The 25,954-nt window shown below is 42.4% G+C and overlaps 1 protein-coding gene across 1 annotated transcript in view; it reads right to left on the bottom strand.

Annotated features, from left to right (window-relative positions):
- Positions 1-25,954, bottom strand: part of LOC126997872 (polycystin family receptor for egg jelly-like) — a 345,158-nt gene that overhangs the window by 251,953 nt on the left and 67,251 nt on the right. The window contains exons 7-10 of the mRNA XM_050859085.1: positions 19,560-19,717; positions 10,384-10,534; positions 1,575-1,669; positions 1,198-1,335 (exon numbers count right to left, since the gene is read on the bottom strand). Coding sequence (XP_050715042.1) covers positions 1,198-1,335; positions 1,575-1,669; positions 10,384-10,534; positions 19,560-19,717 — 542 coding nt within the window. The remainder of the gene's footprint in view (positions 1-1,197; positions 1,336-1,574; positions 1,670-10,383; positions 10,535-19,559; positions 19,718-25,954) is intronic.

Here is a 25,954-nt window from a genome sequence, read left to right as displayed (position 1 = left end):
AGAGGTCAGAAGGAATGCAAGAAAGATGCTGGTTAACTCTTACATAAGGGACGTGAATGGAATATGGATGAGGAAGACGAGAAAGTAGTGTGCAGCAGGGCCGAGGGAGGAGGGGGGAGGTAAACAGCTAGCAAGTTCAGATGAGCAGTTAACATGAAAATATCGGTAGAAGACAGAAAGAGATGCAACACTGCAGCGGAATTAAGAGGTAGAAGACTGTCAGTAAGAGGAGGAGAGTTGATGAGACGAAGAGCTTTGATTCCATTATCTAGCGGTGCTGTGTGTGTGGGACCCCTCCACACATGAAATGCATGCTTCATACGAAGTCGGACAAGATCCTCGTATATATACAGCATCTGACAGGGGAAAAATAACTGATGGCGGCAGTACAAATTTCTGAACAAAATTACTTAATTACAATTAAAATTTCCAGTTAAGATTTTGAGTTACGGATAGAGCGACAATGTTTAATGAAGAAGAAGGGAACAACTAAGTGTTATCGAAGAATAGGGGATAGGTGTTGGGAAGGAGTTGACATGTAGAGAAATTGAGTTTTTAAGGCGCTGAAGGACACCAGGTTACTCCTGACCTACTCAGCAACGATAATAATTTCCAAAGTCAAGCGTTTTGTTGTGTCCATCCTTGAGTCTTGTAATTCCTGAAAGGAGGGTCTTCTGTTTATTGATGTTGAATAATACAGAATAGATAAATTAATGCAGGTGTGGATAGGATACCTTTTTGAAAAGCAGATCATTAATGAACAACATAAAGAGAACAGAAAACAGAACAGAGCCCTGCGGGACGCCGATGTGGACCTTTAACCGCAGCAGAGATAGATCGGTCGGATAGAAAACTGGAGAAAAGCGTTCAAAAAGCGGGGCAGAGTACGTAGGAAAGTAGGTTAGAAAGCAAAGATGTGTGTCGGTAGAACACCCCATGAGGAACCCACAGAGGGGATCAGAGACACTATCAGAAGTTGATAGATACTCAAGAACTTTCCTGTTAAGGATTGATTCAAAAGAAAGTAGGGTTTCGAGAAGGAAGTCTGTTCCATAAATATCCAGTGAGAGAAATTAAATAATTGGTATGTTAATTAGCTGCATTTGTGAGTTCAACAGCATAGGGATAAGCTTGAGTAGCCTTGTGCATACTGTACAACATGGCCATGTGAACATGACGTAATTATGAAGGACTCACGGCGGGGGTGATGATGTTGTAGTCAGTGATGCTGAGGCCTTGGATCTTGTTCAACACCTGGAATTTCAGAGGCTGGTCTGCTGCTACCCAACCCTCTGCCTCTGCGTAGGCTTTCACCGTAAGATTGCGCAACCCTTCCTAATTGGAGAAATACATAAAAAAAATATATGCAATATTGCAGTAAATAAGCAGTGAGAGAGTAAGGGGGTGCAACATTTGGATAAGCGATGCACACCCAAGAATATAAACAATACAGTTAAACAAAATTGGAATGCAGTACAGCTTATTAATCAAATTTTTTGATATATTTTATTTCTTCCGACCAATATTATATGTGCTCCTTTACAACTACTTACAACTATTTGGTGAAAACTTACGTTTTTGAAATAATAATGGAGCGTTTGATCTTTGGTCTCTGTCATGTTTAAAGCATCATCGTTCTCGTCAAAGAGACCCCAATACAACGGAATTCCTGCAAAATAGGAGAAAATCATGAGCATCACTGGTTACAAATATAAGGGTTCATTTTTTTCATATTTAGAGTGACGTAAAGTGTTCGCTTATCACCTGATGATGCGGATTCGATCTCATCGATTAAAATTTCAGAGAGTTTCAGAGAGTCCAAATTCGCGCCCGGTCGTCAACAATTTACCTGATCTAAGCTAGCAAAATTAAGAGAAGATTTTTCTGCAAAAATGAATACATTCATGTAAAATGCCTTGCAATATATATATATATATATATATATAGATATATATATATATATAGATATATATATATATATAGATATATATATATATATATATATATATATATATAAGTAGATGTTCCGCTCAGCAGACTATGGACCCCTTGAAATTCTTCCATGGACCCCAAGCTGGGGGTCCATGAACCCCTGGTTGGGAACCACTTATAGAGGCTTTCTGGATGACACAATTCAGTCTGTCCATGCATGTGGTGAGGATGTCGAGGTCAAGAAAAGTTTCACATACCCTGGGAGCGTAGAGCATAACAATGGTGAATCTTACTAGGAAGTGACTCGACGGGTTGGTCTGGCCCACGGCGTTATGGACTCGGTCAACAAGGGTATAATTTTATGGTGTTGTCGATATTTCTGTAGGCGAATCAAAGCACTCCCTGTCTCACAGTATGGTTGTGAAACAAGGTCACTGAATAGTGACTCAGAGAGTCGTGTCGATGTCTTTGGTACTGTCACGGACAATTTTGCTTAAACGTACGAGGCTGGGCTCGATGTTTTTATAATATTTTTTTTATTTTTTAGTGTTTCAAGGTTTATAGCCACCTCACTCCCCCCTCCCTCCCTCCCCCCCTTCCGCCCTCGTCCCTGTTGTGTTCATTAACAGACCCAATGGAACGCCTAACCTCGAGGAAGCTGATTTAGTAAGAGAGGAGATATGAGGTTTCCAGTTAAGATTTTTTTTTTTTAATTAAGGATAGACAGAGGATGTTTAGTGTAGAAGGTGACAGCTGAGTATCATCGAAGAATAGGGGACAGGTGTTTGGAAAATTGTGTCGATATGACAGGTGGAGAAAATGATTTTTTAAGGCACTGAAAGACATTGTAACTGAATTGAAGTTTCCACACTTGATGAGAGTTTTCGGCTTTGCACCCTCACCTCCGTTCCTGGTGCATCAGTGTCCTGTTTTCCTCTTGCTACCACGAGCCATTCCTGAAGTGTCATTTTCTCACGGAATCTCTTTCGCTACTTAGAAGAACAGTTAGTAAAGGACGTTCGGAAATACGATGTGGCTTCAGTACGGCGAATCCAAAGAAAAGTAGACAGGATGCTCACAGCCTCACCAACCCTGTTCATCACTTTCAATTGCTCAGTACTGCCTAAAATTGTGAAGCTTGTTTGGATGAATGTTAAGGTCAAGCCCTTACGTCCCCAATGCCAGGAGGTGCTTATACTGCCAAGCGTGGAGTCACATGACAGACCTGACGTCGTTTTAAGGATAGACTTACAAAAGTTTTGTGTCATGTTCATAAGTAACCACAGTGAGGATTGCCTCTGCCCTGTTCAGTGCTACCACTGTGTTGAGTTCCATTCTGCATCTTTAAAGGACTGTCCTTCGCTAAGGTGAAGAGAGTGGTCTGACCTTACTAAGCTTTCTTGCCCCGGATTGGTAGTTGTCTTTGTCCTACAAAATCATGGTCATTGTCGCTCTGCCAACTTCAAAACTTCTTTTTTTTCCCCTCACCTTCAGCTGTGTTTGTAACCAGTGTTTCATTTCACGTGCCAAAGATGCATTCACAATCGTCTACGATTGTTGCCATGAGTTCCAAAAACAGAAACGCTCGCGCGGCGAGGAGTCAATCGAGGACACTTCTATATGCAGCACCCTCTTCTGGATCGCTAGAGGCAGCTCGAGTGTTGGCTGTGGCCGTCACCTCTGCATCAGCGGCTCCGGCTGACGCTCAGCCGGTGACCCCTCTACCTGGGCTCCCGGTGAGGCGCTGCCGGCTCTCGTGGCCTCAACCTACGGACACCCCGTGCCGGAGGCTCCATCCGTGACCCCCTCATCCGCCGCTTCGTCGGGGTGGCAGAAAGTTTGGAAAAACAGGGTGAGAAAATCGCCGGCAGTTTTCTTCTTCTCGTTCAACGTCCTTATTTTCCCCTTTTGAGTTGAATGGTCTATAAGTCATTCTCGCCCTTGGTGATAGTATACTCTCTAATCCCTGATGTTTATCCATCTCAATTCTTACTACAAACACCTTTTCCAGATCTTTTTGCTCTTCCAGCTGCTCTCTTCTCTTCTAGATAAGCTAAAGAAAAATAAGTCGCGAGGTCCTGACGAGATATTTCCGCAGGTATTAAAGAAATGCAAGGAGGTACTCAGTGACCCCCTAACCGACATCTTTAAGATGTCGGTAAATACTGGTTACGTTCCCAGCCTATGGAAAGTAGCTAATGTGACGCCGATTTAAAAAAGGGGGACAGATCAGCAGCATCCAAATATCGCCCTATTAGCTTAACATCGGTTGTATATAGGCAAGATGCTGGAGTTGATAATAGCCAGGAACATTCGGGAGCATCTAGAGAAACATAGCTTAATTCACGACTCGCAGCATGGGTTCACGAAAGGTATGTCATGCCTCACCAATCTCTTGCCCTTCTACATTAAAGTATTTGAGGCGGTAGAAAGAGATGAAAACTATGATGTAATTTATCCCACAAGGTTCGGTATTAGGTCCACTGTTCTTTATCATTTATATCAATTACTTAGATACAGGTATTAGTAGTGATGTCAGTAAGTTTGCTGATATCAATATCGGTAAAGTAATTGAGTCGGATCAGGACGCTAGTATTGTCCAGGATGAACTAAACAGATTATATGACTGGGTTGAGAAAGGGCAGATGGAATTCAATGTAGAAAAGTGCAATATTCTGAACGTACTATCCATATCAGACCCCATGACATACTGTTTTTCGCAAATATCTTTCAAACGAAGACTCGGATCACCATGGTGTTGTGGCACGGATTGTTTCACACACTCCGCTAATTTTTGACGCTATTGTGGACTGCCAGATGCGGTTAATTATGGCGTTTACTCTCGACTGTGATGGCAAAACCTGCGTGAGCCACTTACACATTCGGACAGGTGAGGCGTGACGTATTTGTGACGTGTATCCACCAACTACCTCCACCCCTGGCTTCCCCTACTCCCACCCCCCCCTTTCCCTCCCTCCTACCCTTCTCTCTCTCTCTCTCTCTCTCTCTCTCTCTCTCTCTCTCTCTCTCTCTCTCTCTCTCTCTCAGTGTACATGAGATGTGAAGTTATGCACACATATGACTTGTCTACAATGGCGGATATCTCGAAAGTATATACTAAGTATGGTTGGGTGTTTTATGCACACAACTGTTTTATCTGTAACTACGAAATATAACTTTGATTCATTATTTACCTATTCACACTTATCCTTAATTTGTTCTCGATATTCTCTTGGTCAAATATATGGAAGAGTCGTAGTGCAATGACTCCTTTGCACCCACGCGGACATCGTAGTATGTTGGCCATGGCTGACAGCGATGAAAAACTCCTTCCTCCACAGGACGTGGGTATCAGCCGTCTATCGGCAGCGTGCCTGATAGTTACCATGTTACGTACCTTTTTCACTTACCAAATACGGTTTAACGGTGAAACAAGCAATAACATCAATTACGATTGCTGGCGTAAACTATCCAACCTTAATCAGCATATAATTTCTACTTATCTGCCATTAATTCAAGTCACACGTGTGCATGGGTTCATATATCGTGTACAGCGCAAGTGGAAAAGAGAGAGAGAGAGAGAGAGAGAGAGAGAGAGAGAGAGAGAGAGAGAAGGGGGGTATGAGGGAGAAAGAGCGTGGGGGAGAAAGAGGAGGGTAGGAGGGAGGGGTGGGAGTAGGGGAAGCCAGGGGTGGAGGTAGTTGGTGGATACACGTCACAAATACGTCACGCCTCACCTGTCCGAATGTGTGAATGGCTCACGCAGGTTTTGCCATCACAGTCAAGAGTAAACGCCATAATTAACCGCATCTGGCAGTCCACAATAGCGTCAAAAATTAGCGGAGTGTGTGAAACAATCCGTGCCACAGCACCATGCTGATCCGAGTCTTCGTTTGAAAGATATTTGCGAAAAACGGTATGTCATGGGGTCTGATATTGATAGTAGGTAGGAACAACCCCTCACATAACTATTGCTCAAATGACACTCCCAAAAGCAGGTCTGGGTGCGAGAATGATTTAGGGGTGTTAGTGAGCTCTGATCTCCGCCCAAGGGCACAATGCATTCAAGCTAGAAATCGAGCAAACAGGGTACTGGGATTCATTTCCAGGAGCGTAAGCAACAGAAGTGGCGAAGTCTTCCTCAAACTATATTTAGCATTAGTTAGACCTCATCTTGATTATGTGGTTCAGTTCTGGTCACCTTACTAAACAGAATGGATATCAAATTGTTAGAACCGGTACAGAGAAGAAGAATTAAGATGATTCAGGGGTTAAGAAACTTGCCATACGAGGAAATACTGAAACAATTAAACTTGCATTCTCTAGAAAGGCGACGGGTGCGAGGTGACTTGATAGAGGTTTATAAATGATTAAAGGGCTTTAATAAGAGATATATTAATAAGGTTCTGATGGTAAGAGAACCGGGTAGGACACGTAGTAATGGGTTTAAACTGGATAAATTTAGATTCAACAGGGACATGGGCAAAAATTGGTTTACCAACAGAGTGGTAGATGAATAGAACAGGCTGAGCAGTCATGTGGTGAGTGCCAATACAATTATAACATTCAAAAATAGATTAGATAAATTCATGGACAGTGATATTAGGTGGGGTTAGATTCACAGAAGCTTAGGTTCACAGAAGATGCCTTGTACAGGCCTACCGGCCTCTTCTAGACTCCTACGTTCTTATATTCTTATGTTATTATGTACTTCCGCAGCTCTTCTGAGCAGAGGCCCTCTTCCCTCCTTTTGACGTGCCCATACCACCTCAAGTTTTGCCTCTGTAGTGACCCTCCAAATCTTCCCGTTTTCTTCACCTTCATTTCTTCAGTCTACACTTTAACTCACCACGTTCTCTTTCTCTTCTCCCACTCAGCATACACTATTTCATTTCCTTACCTCAACACATTTTCAAATAATTTCCTTATATCGCTATGGGTCACTGCATCATAAATACCTTTACCAGATCATAAACAATGTTATAATAAAGTAACTCACATGTATAAGAACACCAGTCTATCATAATTGTAAATATTATTGTATATAAACTTCTGTACATACCAATTCGCTGTTCCCAAAATCATGTATATACTCCCAAATAAATTTCCTCGTCAGTGGAGTCACCAACAGGCCTAAATGAGTTTCACTTAACCTAGAGACAGCTTAACGGAACCATACGGCCCAATTCCAGCAATTGGATATCTGTCTCGAAATCACACAAGCAGTAATGCTTGGCTTTCAAGTAGCGCAGGCAACCACAACACCTCATTAGCACTATCATCTGGTCTTCTCCTCAACTTCACACATCTCGGTAGGAGCGTATTCTGCAACGAGAGATATGAAGCAGAAGGTGTGCTTCAATTTCACCAGCATCATACGCTCATCAACCGGAGTAACCTCAACGACAAAGGACTGCAGTCGGCTAGAAATGTCTATAGCTACTTCTCTCACTTTCACCTGACTAGTAGTTGGTATAAACCCCAATACTGATCTCTCCATTGGCAAGTATTCTCGTCCTAGAGAGCTCTACTATGTCCCGCTTTGTTTGACAAAGTTCCTCACCACCGGCGGTTATTTAAATCAGACCCAAGGCGTAGATTAAAAAAGTGATGAACTGGATCAGAGCATGATTTAGTACTCAGCAGCAAACAATACGGATCAATGGTAAAAAATCTGACTAGGGCTGTGTTAAGAGTGGGGCCCCACATGGTTTGGTATTTGATAAACTGCTGTTCATCATTTGTTGTAATGATATGGACACAAGAATTAGTAATGACTTTGCTGATGTTGCATATATTGATCGGCTGAGTAACTGAAATAGATCAGGACACGTGTTTTGCAGGACTAACTAGACAGTAAATGATTGGGCGGGGAAGTGGCAGATAGAGTTCCATGTCGGGAAGTGGGGTATTCTGAGTGTAGGCAGGAAGAACACCTCACATAATTACTACTTAAATGAAGCTCCCCTAAGCAGCCATATGGATGTGAGAGGGATTTAGGAGTCTATGAGAGCTCTGCTTTCCATTCCGACTAAGAATGGTGGAAACAGGGTTTCATTTCAAGGAGCCTAGGAAATAGAAGCATTTCAGTCATTATCCAGATATAAGTAGCATTAGTTAGACCTCATCTCGATTATGCGGCCAGACCTGGTCACATTACTATAAAATGAATATCATGATGTTACAATCAGTGGAGAGCTGGATGAAAAAAAAATGTGGGACTGAATAGTGACTTGAAGAGGCGTGTCGATACCTTTGGTATCAAGTGCATTCGCAGGATCATGGAATATCGCTGAGATGATATCGTGTCGAACCAGCGATTATGCGATGACACTGAATCGAGGCCTGTTACCACCTTAAGGGACTATTACACTGGGCAAATTTTCCGTGGATCTTCAGTCAAACCACGATTTCCGCTAGTGTGGTTCTCATTCGTTTCTTGTCATTGCTGCTGCTGCTGATTGTGAGTAATACCGTCGTCCTTCGGTGAAATCTACCGTAGCTTTGGAAGATCGTGGACACGTCAGAAAACTACGGAATAATGAGAATCACGCCAGCGGAAATCGTTGTTTGACTGAAGATCCACGGAAAATTTGCCCAATGTAATAGCCCCTTTAGTCTTTGGATGTCGATTCTGCGTATACGGTTATTTCTGTATACAAGACAACCTGAGTGGAGGAGACCAAGTGTAAGCACACGTAGCTTAATTACGTACTCTTACTAAATCAGCTTCCTCGAGGCTGGGCGTTCTGTACCGTATCCGCCAGTTCTCCCCCATACAGTTGCTATCCATTTACAGGGGCCTTGTCCGCCCTCGTATGGAGTATGCATCTCATGTGTATGGGGGGTCCTCTCACACAGCTCTCCTTAACAGAGTGGAGTTAAAGGCTCTTCGTCTAATCAGCTCTCCTCTTCATGCTAATAGTCTTCTACCTCTCAAATTCCGCCGCGTATTGCCTCTCTTTCTATCTTCTATCGATATTTTCATGCTGACTGCTCTTTTGAACTTGTTAACTGCATGCTTCCCCCCCTCCTGCGGCCCCGGTGTACACGACTCTCTACTCATGTTCATCCCTATACTGTCCAAACCCCTTATGCAAGAGTTAACCAGCATCTTCACTCTTTCATCCCTCACGCTGGTAAACTTTGGAACGATCTTCCTTCATCTGTATTTCCTCCTGCCTACGACTTGAACTCATTCGAGAGGAGGGTATCAGGACACCTCTCCTCCCGAAATTGACCTCTCTTTTTGGACACTCCTTTAATGTCTATTCAGGAGCAGTGAGTACCGGGCTCTTTTTACGCTCTTGAACTGTCTGCTTAGCTGGAAAAAAAAAAAAAACTAATGGCTCCGGCAAGTCGGCCGATCATGTCAGGATGGCTATGGGATGGACAGGGTAGCTGTGTGGGAGCTTGTTCGGGGGAACCGTCAGAAGTAGAGCGGAGGTAGAGCGAAGCGACGGGTCCCAAGCCATATAATGCACCCCGTTAATTAATGGAGAGCAGGGATGGAGTAGTTGTGTTCGGTATTCGTTTTCGAATACAATGCTGTCCTGAAGACCACCCATCAACCCGGACTCTAGAAGAAGCTGTGCAAGTGAAATCAAGAATGAGCTCCGGGGGGCAGCGTGAGCCAATAATAATGGCGCCACTATAATCAATTCCCTGCGCCATGACGGGCTTGGACCGACCATCAGGGCCCTATGGAACAGCCTACCGGCGCTTAGGCCACATGTAGAAAAAAATCGAATACCATATTTGGGTGTAATCGTATTCGTATTTGAAAATAAAGAAATCAAAGTATTATCATTCTTATTTGAATACAATGAAAAAGTATTCGCATTCTGCGAATAATCTGACGAATACTTCAAAATTTATTATCAGAAATAACGGCCGTTGTTCCTTACAACTAGTAACTCTAGCCTCCTGGGAGGACGTGTAATCGTCGTGTATAGTACAGGCTTGCAGACTGGCAGCGCGGCGTCTGAAATCTGACACATTGGCCACTTGCCAGTGTGGACGGTGACAGTGTAATCCAGCTTGATACAGGCATAGATGTAGATTTTTTTTAATCTACTATATATGAGATATTAGATGTACAGTGAACTACACAGTTACGTGAACAAGGTATTTTTCAGTGAAAAGTACCCATGCATGCATTCATAAACTATCTCAAGAAGTATTCGTATTTGCATTTGAATTAAACCATTTAAGAGTATTCGAATTAGTAATCGTATTCGTTGAAGTTTAAGGTATTCATATTCGTATTCAAATACACAACTCCTGTATTCGCTCCATCCCTGGACTGGAGAGATTATGGAGACTTACATAATGGCTACCATGAAAGAAGCTATGACAAAATGTATCGCTGCATATTGTTCACCCATGCATACCTGCATTTGGCATCAGCGACACTGGTCGTTCAAGCGTCTCTGTAGGTATCTGTCTTACCTTTGACAGCTGTGGGGAAGAACACGATAGGCACCATGGAGGGTATGACTGGTAGACCATCGAGCTCTCCTGGTGGAAGAGGCACCCCTCCCTCTTCCACTAGTATGCCGATGATGGCAGAGATGTTTGCTATGGCCTCTCTCATGTCCACCTGCAAATTGTTTCCAGAACACGAATGTACTTCAGAGTAAAACAATGCGTCGCAAACCTATAAATACAAAATAGTACAGTATTTGATCTATCTATCTATCTATCTATATCTATCTATCTATCTATCTATATCTATATCTATCTATCTATCTATCTATATATATATATATATATATATATATATATATATATATATATATATATATATATATATATATATATATATATATATATATATATATATATATATATATATATATATATATATATATATATATATATATATATATATATATATATATATATTCTCTCTCTCTCTCACACACACACACACACACACACACACTATATATATATATATATATATATATATATATATATATATATATATATATATATATATATATATATATATATATATATAATTTAGGGATGAACCGATACCAATATTTTGACCGATACCGATACCCCAATATTTGACCGATACCGATACCGATACCTGTGCATTATTTTTTTTTTTTATACAACAATTCCAGCAGCTGAAGGGCAATATCAAATGTTAAGAAAAAAAAAGACCCACTACTCGTTGTTCCACCATAGAAGAGAAGAATTAAAAAAATTCAGTGCTGGCCTGAAAAAAAAGGTGTCCATAGTCATGAATTTCTTTTTATCAGGTTTGTTATTAATAAACTTAGATTCCTTAAACACATGGATAAAAAAATTAAATGAAAAAAAAAAGTAATATAAAGTAGTAGTATTTATTTGATAGTACATGGAGTATGGATGTTTGCGAAAGGCAAATACTGTAATTTCTATAGTTATGAAAATATAACTTCCAAAAAGCAAAATTACCGAAACAATTCTGCATGTTTTTTAGTAACTGAAATTTGACATTTTTAAATTGTAATTTAAAAACATAAGCCTTTCACCAGTTTCAGCGTTAAGGCGATTCCTGTTAGGGGAATACACATTCCCTCCAATACTAAACAGCCTCTCAGTTTCAACTACATCCCCCCAATACTAAACAGCCTCTCACTTTCAACTACATTCCCCCCAACACTAAACAGCCTCTCACTTTCAACTGAAGATGGTGGAACAGACAAGTATTTATTTGCTAAGGTACTCAAATATGGGAATCCACACATGTTTTCTTCCCACCAATCTAAAAGATTTTCTTCACGTGGCTGCATTCCCATGGACGTGTATTCTATTTCATTGCCAACAGCTGCAAAAGTTGTCAGCGATGACCCCTTGCATTCTGACCGCATTTGTGATGAGTTTTTTGTTTTTTTTTACAGCAGAGGAGTCAGTTCAAGGGCATAAAAAAAGGTAACAAATGTAAAAAAAAAAAGCCCGCTACTCACTGCTCCTATAAAGAGTTAAAGGAGTGGCCGAAAGATAGGCCAATTTCGGGAGGAGGGGTGTCCTGATACCCTCCACTTGAAAGAGTTCAAGTTGTAGGCAGGAGGAAATACAGATGAAGGAAGATTGTTCCAGAGTTTACCAACGCGAAGGATGAAAGAGTGAAGATGCTGGTTAACTCTTGCGTAAGAGATTTGGACAGTAAAGGGAAGAGCTTGAGTAGAAAGTCGTGTGTTGCGAGGCCGCGGGAGGGGGGGAGGCATGCAGTTAGCAAGTTCAGAAGACCAGTCACCATTAAAATATCAATAGAAGATAGAAAGAGAGGCAACATGGCGGCGTAATTTAAGAGGTAGAAGACTATCAATAAGAGGAGGAGAGCTGATGAGACGAAGAGCCTTAGACTCCACTCTGTCCAAGAGAGCTGTGTGAGTGAAGCCCCCCCACACGTGAGATGCATACTCCATATGAGGGCGGACAAGGCCCCTGTAAATGGATAGCAACTGTTCGGGGGAGAAGAACTTTTTGCAAGGAAGACATTTACCAAAATCAAGATCATTTAAAACGTCCTCTTGAAAATTGCCTTGTAGCTGCACATTTTCTACCTCAGACTCGTTTCCACCAGACGTTTCACCATAGGAACTAGAAGCATCAGCTTCCTCTTCTCTGCGCATCTCTTGCTCTTCCTGCACAGCCTGCTGTCGTTTCTCAAAGGTTTCCACCAACTTCTTCTGAATGTTTACCAGAGCAGTTTCAGATGCTTCATTATTGGTGTCTTAGAAAAAAATACCTTTATATCGTGGGTCAAGAAATGTTGCAAGGATCATGTTGCTGTCACTCAAATACTTTGAAAATCTGGTGTTTGCTGACACTTTGAGAGCAGTCAGCATGCTACCTAATCCAGAAAACTGTGCATTAGTTGAAGCTTTTTCAATGAAAAGCATCAGGAACATAATTTGAGGGATAATGTTAGATGCAGTGCTTGATCTTTCACTTAGTGACACCGTCGTTTTGTGAAATATATTTAGAAAAGCTGACAGGTTTTTGATGTTCCACTTGTTTGCATCAAAGACAGGAAGATTTAGGATGTCAAGGGTATAATTTACTATAGCTGACTTTTGTTCAGACATTCGCTCCAGCATTAAGTATGTGCTGTTCCACCTCGTGGGAACGTCCTGTACGAGTTCGTGCTGAAGAAGTTCATGGTCTTTCTGCAGTTGTGCCAGCTTGCTGCAAGCTAAAGGAAGATGGTTGAAGTGACCAACAATCTGCTTGCATTGTGCAATGATGTCTTTTACCACTCTTTGTTCAAATATGCTGCCATGTATCAAGTTGTAAGGTGTGCAGAAAGCATGACAAACTTTGATGCCCTGTTCCTTCAACGCCCTTTACTATGTTGGCACCATTGTCTTGTGAAACGATGCACTTTGTAAGCTAGTATGTTGAATTCTTGCAGTGTATCTTGAAGGACTTCAGTGATATGGGCTGCAGTGTGTGAACCAGGGAATGGTCTTACTCTTAGTACAAGTCTTTTGTTCAAAAATTTGATTTAAACAGTTTTTTTTTTTTTTTTTTTTTTTTACAGCTAAGGAGACAGCTCAAGGGCGCAAAGAAAAAAAAAGAAAAAAAGGCCCGCTACTCACTGCTCCCGAACAGAGGTTAAAGGAGTGTCCAAATTCAGAGGTTTATTTCGGGAGGAGAGGTGTCCTGATACCCTCCTCTTGAAAGAGTTCAAGTCGTAAGCAGGAGGAAATACAGATGAAGGAAGATTGTTCCAGAGTTTACCAGCGTGAGGGATGAAAGAGTGAAGATGCTGGTTAACTCTTGCATAAGGGGTTTGGACAGTATAGGGATGAGCATGAGTAGAAAGTCGAGTGCAGCGGGGCCGCGGGAGGGGGGGAGGCATGCAGTTAGCAAGTTCAGAAGAGCAGTCAGCGTGGAAATATCGATAGAAGATAGAAAGAGAGGCAACATTGCGGCGGAATTTAAGAGGTAGAAGACTATCAGTATGAGGAGGAGAGCTGATGAGACGAAGAGCCTTAGCCTCCACTCTGTCCAGAAGAGCTGTGTGAGTGGAGCCCCCCCACACATGAGATGCATACTCCATACGAGGGCGGACAAGGCCCCTGTATATGGACAGCAACTGTGCAGGGGAGAAGAACTGGCGGAGACGGTAGAACGCCCAGCCTCGAGGAAGCTGATTTAGTAAGAGATGAGATATGAAGTTTCCAGTTAAGATTTTGAGTTAAGGATAGACCGAGGATGTTTAGTGTTGAGGAAGGTGATAGCTGGGTGTTGTCAAAGAATAGGGGATAGTTGTTTGGAAGATTGTGTCGAGTGGATAGGTGGAGAAACTGTGTTTTTGAGGCGTTGAAGGACACCAGGGCTAAGCGTTCTGCAGCCTCCAGCCTTGAGTCGTTAAGTTCCTGAAGGGTGGGTCTTCTATTAAAAGAAGTTGAATAATGCAGAGTGGAATCATCGGCGTAGGAATGGATAGGACAGTTCGTTTTGGAAAGAAGATCATCAATGAACAACAGAAAAAGAGTGGGAGATAGGACAGAACCCTGTGGGACACCACTGTTAATAGATTTAGGGGAAGAAGAGTGACCGTCTACCACGGCAGAAATAGAACGGTCAGAAAGGAAACTGGAGATAAAGGTACAGAGAGAAGGATAGAAACCGTAGGAGGGTAGTTTAGAAAGCAAAGATTTGTGCCAGACCCTATCAAAAGCTTTTGATATGTCCAGCGCAATAGCAAAAGTTTCACCGAAACGGGTAAGAGAGGATGACCAAGAGTCAGTTAAGAAGGCTAGATCACCAGTAGAACGCCCCTTGCGGAACCCATACTGGCGATCAGATAGAAGGTCAGAAGTGGAAAGGTGCTTTTGAATCTTCCGGTTAAGGATTGATTCAAAAGCTTTAGATAGACAAGAAAGTAAAGCAATAGGACGGTAGTTTGAGGGATTGGAGCGGTCACCCTTCTTAGGTACAGGCTGTATGAAGGCATACTTCCAGCAAGAAGGAAAGGTAGATGTTAAGTGAGCAGTTAAACTAATAAAAGAAGTAGCACTGTTGCTTGTCCAAGTATCAGTGGTAAAACTGATAATATTATGCTCTGCTTCATTAACAACAGTTCTCACTTTCTCAAACATTGATCCATAAATGGACAGTACAATCTTCTCAAAAAAGTACTTTCTGCTTGGCAGCTGATAGTTTGGTTTAATTTTTTTCATGAGCCTCAAAAATCCAACATCCTCAACTATGGAGTAAGGCTGACAGTTTACAGCAATCATTTCCCCTATAGCATAGTGTATAGCTTGTGACCGAGCACTGTTTATGTCCCATATTTTTTTCAGCTCGAGCATTTGCTCCAAGATAGGTCGAGTATCACCGTTGCTACAAGAGAGTAAAGTTTTGTGAGTTTTTTTTTTTTTTTTTTTTTTTTTTTTTTTACTTTGTGGTCTATTGCGCCGGTAGGCTTCTTCCCGGTGGATCCTGATGGTCGGTCCAAGGCTTCTTTCCGGTGGGTCCTGATGGTCGGCCCAGCCCGTTCTGGCGCAGGCGAGTGTTTATAGTGGCGCCATCTTGCATTGGCTCATGCTGCCCTCCCAGAGCTCATCTTTGATCCTAGAATCTAGAGTCCGGGTTGATAGGTGGTCTTCTGGACAGCATGTGGGTAGTTTTAAGCCACTCGGCGGCGGCTGAAAAATCCCAGCTTGGTGGCACCGGGCGGGGATTGAACTCGCGTCCTCCTGAACACGAGGCCGTTACTCTGACATTCATCTGATTTTCATTTGTTTTTCAAACGGTTATTTTCCTCATTCACCAGCAATTGTTCTTTTTCAAGTCCTTGTTTATGCTTACTTTATGGGTATTTTGTCAGATTAGTTGTGTTAAATGATTTTCCTCTTTACCTCCTCTTGACAAAGATATGTCGCATAGTTTGCACTCGACCTTTGCTCCATCATCTTTTGACACTGTGTATAATTTCCACACAATAATACTCATGTGATGCCCTGTAGCCATAATAATGCTGGCATTGAAGCGCAGAGCTGAACTTGCCCAGACAGATGCTAGTAGTGAGTTTGTGTCTTCACTTAAGAGTCCAAGCCAAACTTAAAAGAAATCGAAACAACCATATCGTATTTTGCATCTAATAACTGTCCCCGATACTTAGTGTATCAATGATAAAAAAAAATTACGAATGAAACTAAACTTATCACACTGATATTGATTTTAGTTTTCTTTCATAAGCTGATGTAGGAGCTAACTTCAGTATTAGACACAAAAAGAAGACTCTTAAAGTCTACCTATCTATCAATCTATCTATAGCTCGGATGACTCGCTACCTCTGGAATGTCCCCCCTGGGGGTGACCACGACAGAAGTATCTCCACCTCTCCCTGTCCACCTCTCCCTCCTTGCTTGTTCAAGCACTTCCCCCATGGATATCTCTCTTTCAAAGATACTCCTCCACCCTGTCCTATCTTTCAAGTGGTCTCCTCTCCTATTAGGATTCTCGAGCTCGCTTTCATGCACCTTCACAACTCCTTACCCCCCATCCTCCAGACATGACCAAACCACTTCAGTATATTTCTCTTTACCCACTCCACCACTCCACAAATCACTCCATTTGCACATGTACACATGTCAAGTCTCTCATTGCTCTCCCTCTCCCATCTGGTCTCTCCAAAGGCTCCTCTCAGATAGCTGATTTCCACAGCAAGCACTCTTGACTATTTTACCCTATAGTCCATGTCCATGTCTTTGATTCATATGTTAACGTTGGCAGGAGAATACTGTTCCTCAAGCCCCTTTTAATCTCCATGATCACATTCCTTCCTTCCATAATTTTTGCAAGTGCTCCTATGACACTCCTGCCCTCCACAACTCTTATTATTTCTCCATCCATATCTCCATGCTTGCATAACACTTCCTAGATACCTGAACTCTTTTACTACCTTCATCCTCTCTCCTATCACTATCCCACAACTTTTTACTTATAGCTCATTAACCCTGTAGGTAAGGTAAAGTGGGGGCATACACAGTTGCAGCGCGTGCCTGCAGCGCTCATCTCCGTCCCACTAGCCCTTGAGCCTGTGGTGGGTAAGAACACTCTACCCCGGGACACAGGGCTAGAATGACATCCGGGTTTCCACAGTTTACCTTCCCAGGTTTCCCCAGGTACCCATCTATCGACCAACTCGTAAGGGATGGATGAACAGATGGGTGGGCTGTGCGCCAACTGGCGAGGCCGGGATCGAACCCAGGCCCGCAGATTCGTAGCCAGACGTGCTGACCACTGCGCCACGGAAGCGCATATTAACCCTATACGGCGCGGCGAGGCAGCAGTGCATGGTTAATCAATCAATCAATCAATGAGGGGATACGCCGGGAGGCGCGTCGCCTCACCCACCCTATGACACTAAACCCGGGGATCCTTCCGGGCGAGTCTCCATGCAGGCCCCCTTCCCATCCCGAGTACCTCCTGGCAAGATCTATCGACTTGCTCAAGCCACGAACTCCGTGGGCGTCCCCTTGGCCTCCTCCGCTCAGGATTGTCTCTTACAGAGACAACCCGATGAGCAGGATCATCTTCAGGGTAACGTGCCACGTACACGTATAGTTGGAATTGGCGTTGACGGACTATGCAGGTAACATATGTCGAATCAGTCTCACGGAGTAGTCGCCGGTTTGACACAAAGTCATTCCAGCGATATCACATGATTCTGCGTAGACACATTACCAAAGGCATCAATCCGCCTCTCCAAGTCCCCATTTAGTGTCCATGTCTCACAACTATAGAGTAAGACAGGGAGCACAAGGGACTTGACGATCCGGATCTTTGTCCTTCTGCACAAGTATCGACAACGCCATAATTATACTCGCGTTGAGCGAGTCCATAACACCGTGGGCCAGTCCAAGCCTCCGTAAGACTTCCCGGCCAGACTCACCGTTGTTAGTGGTAGGGTCTTTGGGACGAGTCATGAATGGCAGAAGTGTGAGCATGGAGGTAAAGAGGGATTTGATAAATATTATAATAGTACCAACCCTCATATATGCAAGTGAAACGTGGGCCTGGAATGAAAGTCAGAGGTCTAGAGTGCAGGCAGTGGAAATGAGTTATTTGAGGAGTGCTTGTGGTGTGATTAGAATGGATGGAATGAGTAATGAAAGTGTGTACGAGCGTTTTGGAATGTGTCACAGGGGTGAAGGGAAGAAGTGTGGAGTGGTGAAAGAAGTGAAGCGACAGACTTTAAAGTGGTTTGGTCACATGGAGCGAATGGAGGAGAGTAAGATGACCAGAAGGGTGTATGTGAGTGAGATAAAGAGCGGGAATGCTAGAGGACGACCTCCCGTGAAATGGAGGGAAAGGGTGCAAGAGTACGTTAGGGAGAGGGGGGGAAAGATCTTTGAGAAACTTTGAGCAGGCAAGGAGGGAGTGTCTGGATAGAGAAAGTTGGAAGCTCTTCTGCCGTGGCCATCCCCTGGTGGGAGCTCCTAGGAGCAGGCGTCGATGAAATGATGATGATGATTTAATATTACATATTGTGAGCAATTCAACATTTGACCATGATTTAATTAAAGTCTGTTACAGCAGGATATTACAGGCAGCCAAACCCCCCCATGCTCTACAATTTTGACTGGCCAAGTGGCAGCCTATCACCGCGCTGGAAAAGTTAGTTTCTCAGCCCAGGAAGCACGCTCTGAATTCACACTGCCTGCCAGTGCTATGGGGTGCTTGAAAAAAAATTATTTGTACATCTCAACATCACCATGAAATACTAACTTGACGCAATTTCGCCATTGAACATGTATAGGACCTGAAGTGTAATGGGTTATGATGAGACAAAAAAAAAAAGAGCCATAAGTACACTGTCAACTTGAATACAGATATAAATATAAACTTGTTTTTTGCGTTTATAAACATATCTTCATTCATCACATGATATTTACGAAAAAGAAAAAAAATTGTCGTCTTGTTTTATAGAGCGAATGTTATAGATAACGACTCAATGACGGCAATGCTACGAAGAAAACACAGATAGGCCTTGTAGTACTCCAGGTATTATTAGACAATTAAGAACATTGCGCAGAGTCGCCACACCAGCGGCCAAGGCGTAAGCAAACTGGCGGGTTCTCCGCGGTGATTGGCTGCCACAGACCTAATCAAAATCAAGAGGAAAAAAGAGGAGGTATGGCCGCCTGTAATATCTTGTTGAAACAGACTATAAATTGTTTCCTTTCATCCCATTTCTACATCACTTTCATCTGTACAATAGTATATGAATTACGTTATCACTTCTTTCACCGCTTTTGTGTGAGACTTCAAGTTACGTTCGCCTTTTTTTCCGTTTGCCATTCATTGTGACGTGTCCTGGAGCATAATAAAATGTTGGCTATAATTGGGCAACACATAATTAATATTTTTGTTTTAGATTTTGCAGTAGCCATTATAACTTGTTCTGGAAAGTAATTTTGTAACTTTTGAAGTCTTGAATGTAGGATTTGTAAACTGCCATGCCTCCATAATCACTGCACAACATGCTCAGTATCTTTAATGTAGTTAGTTTTGAACCCTATTTATATTATATCTGTGTATTGGAAATATTAAATAATATTCACTATCAGCACTAATGTGCTGCACCTTTGGAGATGACAACTCACCGTGACTGGAAGTGTTACCCAAGAAACCTCGTTGGAAAAGTTGACGGTTAGAGTGTGGATACCAACAGCAAGGTGAGGAAGGGTGAGGGTGAAGTTGGAGGAGAAGGTGAAGCCTGCCGTAGCTTGATCATCAGGATCCACCTCTACTAGCTGAACACCTGAAAATGTTATACATAAATTACCTCTTCATCGTTATCATTGCCATATCCACTACGAAACTTCGCAGATTCATCAAATGCAGACTCAAGAATAGAAAAAAAATACAATATAATTTAAAACAATCATATGTTCAGGGGAACCATGAAACATCCCCTCTCACATTACACAACTATAGACAGCACAGTGATCATTTCGATTATCTTTACATCTCCGATTGTCCATGACCGGGAAACTGTTGCAAGCTAACTCATCCTTATAGTGCTACAGTCCCGATATTTTTGCAGGGAATAGGAGTAAAACACCTCCCGAATCGGGCGCAAGCTACTCCCGGGAGGCGAAGGGGTGTTGCAAGCTTTTTCAAAGACCTTTTCCGTGTCCTTCCTTCACGTTTCCTTGTTGTCTCACTTATCCCCGAGCGTAGTTCAGCATGGTCTCTAGAGACTAATACTTTTGCTTTCCACACCACACTACATAAACGCTACACACACACACACACCACTTCCTCAAAATTTACTCACAATTAAAAATATTCCTCAAGGCCAGTTCAAATGAAGCCTTGGAGTCCCCGTTCGGGGTGGGGTGGGGATCACAAATGCCCCCAGATCGGACTCCCTTTTTAGTACCGACCACAAGAAGTATCGATAACTCCTCTGTATTAATTAAATTCTGCAACATTCGCGGTTTTTGCACTAATTTCCATGCTGTGGAACACCATTTCTCCTCCTCCAAACCTCACCTTCTTTTCCTTACTGAAACACACGTTTCAGAGGGTACTGATAGTAATCTCTTACCTACTATAACCTAAATTTCAGTTCAAAACTAAATGATCACTACATACGAAACGACACCACTTGCTTTCGTGCCCACGACCTGGATTCCTCAGAATTGTCTACCATCTGACTAAAACTTCATTCTCATTCTACTTCTAAGTACATTTGTGCTGTCTTTCACCTAACTCTACAAACTATGTAAAGTTCTTTGTCTATTTGAATTCCAAAGTGGAACACATCTTGATTCACTCTCCCTTCGCTGAAAACTCCATTTTAGGAGATTTCAATGTTCACCACCAGCTTTGACTTTCATTTTCTTCACTGACCAGCCTGGTATGCAAGCCTACAAATTTGCTCTCTTAAATGATCTAGAGAAGTTGGTTCAGCACCCTACACGCATACCTGACCGCCTTTGAGACATGACGAACATTCTAGATCTCTTCCAAACTTTTAACCCTTCGGCTTATTCTGTTCTCTCCATTTACCTCCTCCGATCGCAATTTTATTTTTCTATTTTTTCCTATCGCTCCTGTACAGCGGACCCACCGAAGAGGCGGTGCTTCTGGCATTTTGCTTTAACTCGGTGGGACGACATGAGTACGTACTGTTCCGATTTCACGTGGAATGATTACTGCTTCCAGGAGAGGGACCCCTCTGTGTGTCCCTAGCGCATCACAGAGCTGATTGTCTCTGGAATGGAGACACACATTCCATGTTCTCTCTATACCATTCATGCTAAAAAGACATGGTTCAATCACGCTTGTTCTCGTGCTGTCAAAGATAGAGAGGCGGCGGTACCAGCGCACTCACACTCCTGCTAATCATTATCTTTACATTCCCGCACGGAATCATGCCAAATATATTCTCCGACTCACCAAAAACTCCTTCATCAATAGAAAATGTCACAGCCTAGCTTTTTCTAATTCTTCTAATGACTTCTTGCGCCTAACCAAAAATATCTTACAATTTTACTTCTTCATCTTTCCCACTTCTTACTTCTGATGGCAGCACCACCGTCACATCTGCCGGTAAGGCTGAACTCTTCGCCCAAAATTTCTATAAAAGTCCCCTCTGGACGATTCAGGGCATATTCCTCCGACTCACCCCCCCTCTGACTTCATTATTCCTGTTATTAAGATTCTTAAAAAAATGCCCTCTCTGGCTTCATTCTTCAGTAGGTTTATGGACCTGATGGAGCGCCACCTATTGTCCTTAAAAAAAAACTGTGCTAACGTACTTACACTCTGTCTCGTCAAACTCTTTCTTCTCTGCCTTTCGTCATCTACTTTTCCTTCCTGCTGGAAGTATGCCTACATACAACATGCACCTAAGAAGAGTGACCGTTCCAAGCCCTCAAACTACCGCCCTATAGCTTTATATTTCTGCTTTTCCATAGCTTTTGAATCAATCCTTAACCGGAAAATTTTCAAACATCTATCAATTTTTGGCCACAAGGGTCGCTCTACTGGCGACGGCTTTGCTTTCTTAACTGACTCCTATTCATCCACTCAGCCGTTTCGGTGAAACTTTTTGCTGTTGCCTTAGACATCTCGAAAGTTTTTGAAAGAGTCTGGTACAAATCTTTGCTTTCTAAACTATCCTCCTACGGATTCTATCCCTCTCTCTGTACTTTTATCTCATGTTTTCTTTCAGGACGATCTAAGAGGTCATTGTTCTTTCCCAAAACCTATCAACAGTGGTGTCTCACAGGGCTATGTCCCACTCTTTTTCTGTTGTTCATTAATGATCTTTTCAAAACAGTTTTATCAAACGAAAAACATTCTCTATCTGTCCTTCACTCAAAATCATAACAGTAAACTTCATATATCCTTTCTCGCTAAATCAGCTTGGTCGAGGTTGAGCGTTCTGTATCGTCTCCTCAGACTCCTCCAGTTCTTTCCCTCCCACAGATGCTGTCCATATACAGGGGCCTTGTTTGCACTCGTATGGAGTATACACTTCATGTGTGGTGGGGCTCCACACACACAGGTCTGGTTGACGGAGGGGAGTCAAAGGCCCCTGGTCTCATCAACTCTACTCCTCCTACTAGCAGTATTCTACCTCTTAAATTCTGCCGCCATGTTGCATCTTTTTTTATCTTCAATCGATATGTTCATACTGATTGCTCTTCTGAACTTATTAACTGCATGCCCTCCACACATCCGCTACTCCACTACACGCGACCTTCTGCTCTTGCTCATCCCTATTCTATCCAAATCCCTTATGCAAGAGTTAACCTGCATCTTCACTCTTTTATCCCTTCCACTGGTAAACTCTGAAACAGCTTTCCTTCGTCTTTGTTTCCCCCTGCCTACGACTTCAACTCATTCAAGAAGAGAGTATTGAGACACCTCTTCACCCGAATTTGGCCTCTCTTCTGGCGTCTCATTCTGTTTGCTTTTTGTCGGAGCAGCGCCTGGCTGACTTTTTTTTTTGCCTGTGAGCTGCCTCCCTTGATGAGCTTGGCAAAATGAGTAAGCCTCGATGCGCCCAGAGCAGGACTGGAGAGCCGGGAAACCCCACGAGATGTCTAATTTCCTATCCAGTAATTATGATGTTAATTATTAATATACCGTGGGGACATTTGCAATAATTTTGGGAATGAGAAGGAAAGAGACACTTTTATATTAAGCTGAGTGTTTTCCCAACTCTAAGTAAGAGTCAGTGTGTTGGATTTCCCCTGGCCAGGTAGGTAAAAACGATCCTGATTGGCTATTGGCAAGTGGGGCGTCTCTCACTTCTCCGTCACCCAACAAGCTCACTAAAACTCAGAAAATATTCGTATTCCTTAACTCCGTTCATCTTTTATATAAGATAGGCAAAATTTGTTAATATCATTGGATTTAGCAGAAGTTGAACTAAAACATGATTTTCAAAACACGATATGACAAAAAAGTCAATTAACCATGTGAACCCTAGAACTTTGCATCCATATTTGATGACCATGATGCCCCTTGCGACGTGATGCTTCGTCTCAGGTTCGTAAAAGAGTATATTATCGCCCATCATTATGTTCTGTAGCATGGTGATCGAAGGCGGTCGTTGCCATTTTGCGTTTACCTTCACACCGAATCGCCTGAGACCTGAGGTGCCGAGAAAGAGGAAATGAAAGTGAAAGCGATGAGATAGAGGAATAGGATGGAAGTGAGTGAGTCGTGTTGCAGGGCGGATGTGTGTCGCGTTTGGCTCACACGAAAACTGCTTCGTCGACATGGTTGGCAGGGCCAGGAGTTTGAGGGATCAGTGTTACGTTTGCGAGGATTTCACAGGCGAGAAGTGGATTGGATGCTGTTTGTGTCTTAGGTGATGTTATGTGAAGTGTGCTAATTTGTCTGGAATTAAGCAGGATAATATAACTAAAATAAATTGGATATGCATGCCCCCATAAAGCATCTCTGGCTACCAGCATTGTGGAAAAATTGGATGAATTTAAGCAAGAATTATCTAAAGAAATATATGTTGTTAAGGATGAGGTTGAATCAAGGGGTGAGAAGGTGCAGAAAGAGTTGGGATCAGTTGCTGACACGCTGAAATGTGCTGAGCATGCTGAATCCAGCGGGGCAGGAGAGTCAAGAAGAATATCCTAGTTGTGAAAGCTTCTAACCACGAAAAGAAGGTAACAGATATGAAGGATGATGTCTTCCAGGCATTGAATGGCATTCAAATAACTGATTCAAGATTCACAAATTGAGCTAATATTATCATGAATTTTGACAATGAGAACACAAGGGATCAGACAACTCAAGAATTGGAGTCTGTTGAGCAAATTAGTACCAAGAGTGTTGGAAAGATGAAACCAATGATCACGATATACAATGTGCATAAAGAGGAGACCAAGGAAAAAATAAAGGAGATCATCTTGGATCGCAATGATTTCTTACACACAATTCAGGGTGTGGAAAAAAAAATAGCTGATTTTTAGTAAGCTTGCAGCTGGCGGTACGATGCACTACATTTTGAGGTGAGACCCAACTGTCAGAGAGCTGATTTACAAGAATCATGACAAGCTAAAATTAGAATGGGGAATATACACAGAGAGACAGATACCATGCAATTATATGCTATCATTGTCAGAGATATGGCCATCTTGAGGCCAACTGCACTGCCAAGAATAATGGAGAGGCCCCAGAGTGTTACAAATACTCTGGCGATCATAATTATCCATTTTTTTTTTTTTACAACAAAGGAGGCAGCTCAAGGGCAACAAAAAAAGAAAACAACAATAAAAAAAAGCCCGCTACTCGCTGCTCCTAAAGTAAAACAAAAGACAAAAGATGAGAGATGAGAAGAAATGCATAAACTGTATGAGGTACAAGAAGCCTGAAATCTATCACTCAGCGAATGACCGGTGTTGTGTAGTTCTTCAGACTGAAGAGAGAATTCCCAACATTCGAAGATAAAATGTGTGTGATAAGTGTTCAGAGAGTTGGAAAGAATCGTTGGATATTTAATAGTGATATTACAAAGAAAATATCAGACATGAAAACTGAACTGATACCAAGTTTATTAAAAAGGACATCAGTAGGCTATTCAGGAAATAATTTAAGACTCGCTCACTCACTACGACGTTTGTGAATAAGTGCATCGAGGATTATTATCGAGGCTACTAACATTGCAATTGTTGACGGCCCCTGCAGAGTGCTGCACTAGCAGTGGAGCAGGGCCTGAAACCTCATCAACGGTAAACGGTAAAGAAGACAAACGTGTTTAGATTATAAGAAAAATGGAAGGGCAGAGAAGTACACAACAAAGAAACATCAATTAATTAATTGAAAACACAACTACAAACAACTAATAAAATGTAAGTATCATAAACGTGACAGTTTATAAAATACGCTATCAAAATGCATAACATAACATAAATATATATACAGTAAATCACAGGGAAGAAAAGACCAGAATATAACAGCAGGACATGTAAGCTACCTACAATCAGCAGCCCACCTGCCTGCAAAGCAAGCTGCAAGTACCATAAAGCTGCGCTTGTCTGTGGATCACTGTAAAACTTATCAGGATCAAAGGACACAGGGTCTACCGGAAAGCGAGTCAAATTTTTAATCAACTGGTGCATGACGTCATCAGGTGGAAGGTTGGTGAGTTCAGCTATGGTTTACGCCTTAGTAGCCAGCCAGAATCGGTGGTGTATGGGTTGCTTGTTCTTGTCAAATCACAATGCCTAGTAGGTGTTCAGTATCTGGCTGCAAGTCTGTAAGTAGGCTATTTTATGATCAAGAGAAAGCACTTTTGTCTGTCAAGGTCAGGGGTGTCCAAACTTTTTTTTTAAGAGGGCCACATGCGGAAAATATACGAAGGGTCGGGCCACTCAGTATATTTATGGATAAATATAGATTTTAGAGTTTATAGTTTTACAGGAAGTACCACGTGTAGGTCAACTGGCTCTTGCAGATTTCTTATTTTCTTATGTATGTATTTTTTTTAAGGAATGTAATTAAGTAGATATGGGCA

This window comes from Eriocheir sinensis, chromosome 13 (genome assembly GCF_024679095.1).
Source record: "Eriocheir sinensis breed Jianghai 21 chromosome 13, ASM2467909v1, whole genome shotgun sequence".
Lineage (NCBI taxonomy): Eukaryota > Metazoa > Arthropoda > Malacostraca > Decapoda > Varunidae > Eriocheir > Eriocheir sinensis.
The sequence above is the reverse complement of the archived record's forward strand: the minus strand, read 5'-3'. Positions and strand labels throughout refer to the sequence as shown.